The 2,973-nt window shown below is 57.1% G+C and overlaps 1 protein-coding gene across 1 annotated transcript; it reads right to left on the bottom strand.

Annotated features, from left to right (window-relative positions):
- Positions 1-308: 308 nt before the first annotated feature.
- LOC103808790 (leucine-rich repeat-containing protein 32-like) lies at positions 309-2,684 on the bottom strand (the record flags this gene model as incomplete). Its single annotated transcript, XM_009081594.1, has 2 exons — positions 309-362; positions 891-2,684. Coding segments are annotated over 2 exons (1,848 nt in total), but the record flags the coding sequence as incomplete, so codon positions are not given.
- Positions 2,685-2,973: the final 289 nt, after the last annotated feature.

Below are 2,973 nucleotides of genomic sequence, written 5' to 3'. Positions count from 1 at the left end.
GCAGCCACCTGAAGAGCTCCACGTCACCCAGGGACAGCACGGGTTGGTTTGCTCTCATTCCCACTATCCCAGTGGATACTGGGATGTCCTCCCAGCACCTTGGAAGCACTTTGAGCCCTGCCAGCTCCACAGCCACCACCACTCCCACTCCAATTCCCTGCCTGCTCCTCCCTGCTCTGAGAGCAGCAGCATCTATTTAGCAGAGCTATTAAGCCTATTTAAAGGCAAGCAGGGCTTGTGGGAAAGCTGGGAAACCCACAGGTGGCTCCAATGGAGATAATTCCCAGCCCACAGCAGAGTGTGATGGGTCAGGGGGTGAAGGGAATGATCAATCCAACCAGCCCAGGGCTTGGCTTCTTGTCCTGGATGGGACAAGGGTAGAAAACCCACTCAAAACTTCTTGTAGTGTGTTTAATTTACAGCAGGGATCAGAGGAGATGGGAGAACATTCCTCCTGGAGAAGGAGAGGTGGCCCAGAGCTCACGTCAACCCAGCCCAGAGCCCAAGACCCCCCACACTCCCCTCCCTGGGCTCACGAACACACAGGAACCAGCAACATAAACCACAACCATATTATTACCATGAACGTTATTAACAGTAATGAGAGTTCTGAGTGATGGCTACAGCTCTGGGCTACCCTTGGGTGATAATCTCTGGTGGTCTTTCCTCAGCTGATCCTTGTCCTTTGAGACTGGGGACAGACTCCCACACACAGCTCTGGGCTACACTTGGGTGATGTTGGCTGGTGGCTTCTCCTCAGCTGATCTTTCTCCTTTGCGATGAGATGGAAAGACTCCCACCCTGTTTCTCCTCAGTGCCACACACTCCAGAGGCTTCTGCCCTTTCCTCAGGAGGCAGCACACCACAGCACTGAGGAGGGAGAGGTTCACCAGCACCACCAGCACAGCCAGTGAGACACTGCCCTTGGGGCTGGGACAGAGCCACTGGGGAGAGCTGGTGATCCTGGCCGAGACATTCTGCCCATGCTCCTGGAAGGCACAACGAGCTTCCTCCAGGTCCTGCACAGCCACCGCAGCCTCACGCAGCACCTCCAGCCAGCCCAGAGAGCAGCAGCTGAAGGGGTTCCCAGCCACAGCCACAGTCCTCAGGCTCTGGGACCAGCTGCCCAGGTCTCCCAGGGTCTGCAGGTTGTTATCCCGAACATCCAGGCTCTCCAGAGGGGAGCAAGACAGCCCTGAGGGCAGCAGGCTCAGGTGGTTGCCCGAGAGGTCCAGGGCGCGGAGCACGGCCAGGCAGGGCAGCACTGCCTTGCTCTCATCCATCTGGTTGTCCCTCAGGGACAGCTCCTGCAGGGATTGCTCCAACCCCCCCAGGGCTTCCCTGGGCAAAGACAGGTCCCTGTTCCCTGAGAGGTCCAGGGAGAGCAGCGAGGTCTGGTTGAAGGCATAGGGGTGCAGCCTGGAGATGTTGTTGTGGCGAAGGTTGAGGTGCCTCAAGCCAGGCATATTGTAGAAGGGAGTGCAGGTGTCTCCAGGAGCTGACACATGAGTTTCCCCTCCCAAATCTCTTCCCTGGCTCTCACAAGGCTGGAGGCTGTTGGAGCCCAGATCCATGGTCTCCAGGAGAGGCAGAGAGCTGAAGAACCAGCGTGGCAGCACACGGAGGGAGTTGCCGTGGAGGTTCAGGGAGCGCACGGACAGCACAGGCGAGTGCTCTCCAGGCTCTGTGCTGCTGCCCAGTGACTCCCAGGTGACATCCTGGAGGCAGTTCAGAGCCAGGCTGAGGCTCTGCAGAGAGCCTAGCCTGTGGAAAAAGGCAAATGGGAACAGCTCCAGGCGGTTATTGCTGAGATCCAAGTCAGCCACACGAGCCGGAGGAGCCGTGGGACGCGTGGTCCTGTTGAACCACACCATCTCCTTGTAGAGCAGCACAAACTCCCCTGGCTGCTGTGAGCCTGGCAGCAGGGAAGCAATGAGGTTGTGGGAGAGGTTTAGGTGGGTGAGCTCATGGGCTTTGGGGAGCTCTGGGAAGTAGAGGAGTCTGTTATGGCTCAAGTCAAGCACTCGCAGCAGGTAGTGCTCAGCTCCCTCCTCCTCCCTCTCTGAGGAGAAGAGCTCCAGGGCATTGTGGCTGAGGTTTAAAACTTGCAGCTGCATCAGGCTGAAGCCAGAGATACAGTGGAGGGAGTTGAAAGCCATGTTCAGCACCTCCAGCTCTTCCAGAGGCTCAAAAACTCCCTCCTGGATGTCCATGATGTAGTTGTGGCTGAGGTCAAGCTGGCGCAGCTGTGAGGAGCTCTGGAAGATCCCTGACAGCAGCTTGGTCAGCCTGTTCCCAGACAGGTCCAACATCCTCAGGCTGGTCAGGTTGCTGATGTACCAGCCTGCCATGTGGCTCTCCAGGTTATTCACAGACAGGTCCAGGACCTCTATATTCCTCAGGAGATGGAAAGCTTCCCCATTGGCCAAGTAGTTGTGGTCCAGGTGGTTGGAGCCCAAGAGGAGTGAGCGCAGCTGAGGCAGCTGAGCCAGGGCTGGGGCTGACACAGCTTCCAGCTGGTTGAAGCACATATCCAGGTACTCCAGCTGGCCAAATCCTGGCAGGGAGTTGCCTGACAAGTTTTGGATGAAGTTGTTGGAGAGTTCAAGATACTTAATTCCTTGGCCAAGCTCCTTGGGAAAGTTCTGCAGGCCAAGTCCTTTGCAAGACACCTTTGCGGGGCTCTGTGGAGAGACAGGAGAAGCTCTGAGCATCAGGGGGCTGCAAACCACAGCTCCAGCTGAGCCACATGCTGTCCAAGATGGGCATGAGCAAGTGGAAATGAGCACTGATCTCCTATCCCAAGCTCAACTGGTCTAGAGCATCCCTGTCTGGGCAGGGGAAGGGCACTGTGCTGGGCTCTTCCTTCCTTCTCCATCCAAACAGTTTTTCTCTGGAGTTGGGAGCTTGGATGGGGAGCTGTCCCCTGCTTCCTGGGGACAGAAACCAGCTCTCCCCATCCAGGCTCCCAAG

This window comes from Acanthisitta chloris, unplaced genomic scaffold (genome assembly GCF_000695815.1).
Source record: "Acanthisitta chloris isolate BGI_N310 unplaced genomic scaffold, ASM69581v1 scaffold13559, whole genome shotgun sequence".
Classification (NCBI taxonomy): Eukaryota; Metazoa; Chordata; class Aves; order Passeriformes; family Acanthisittidae; genus Acanthisitta; species Acanthisitta chloris.
Note: the sequence above shows the minus strand (reverse complement) of the source record. Positions and strands in the feature narration are given on the sequence as shown.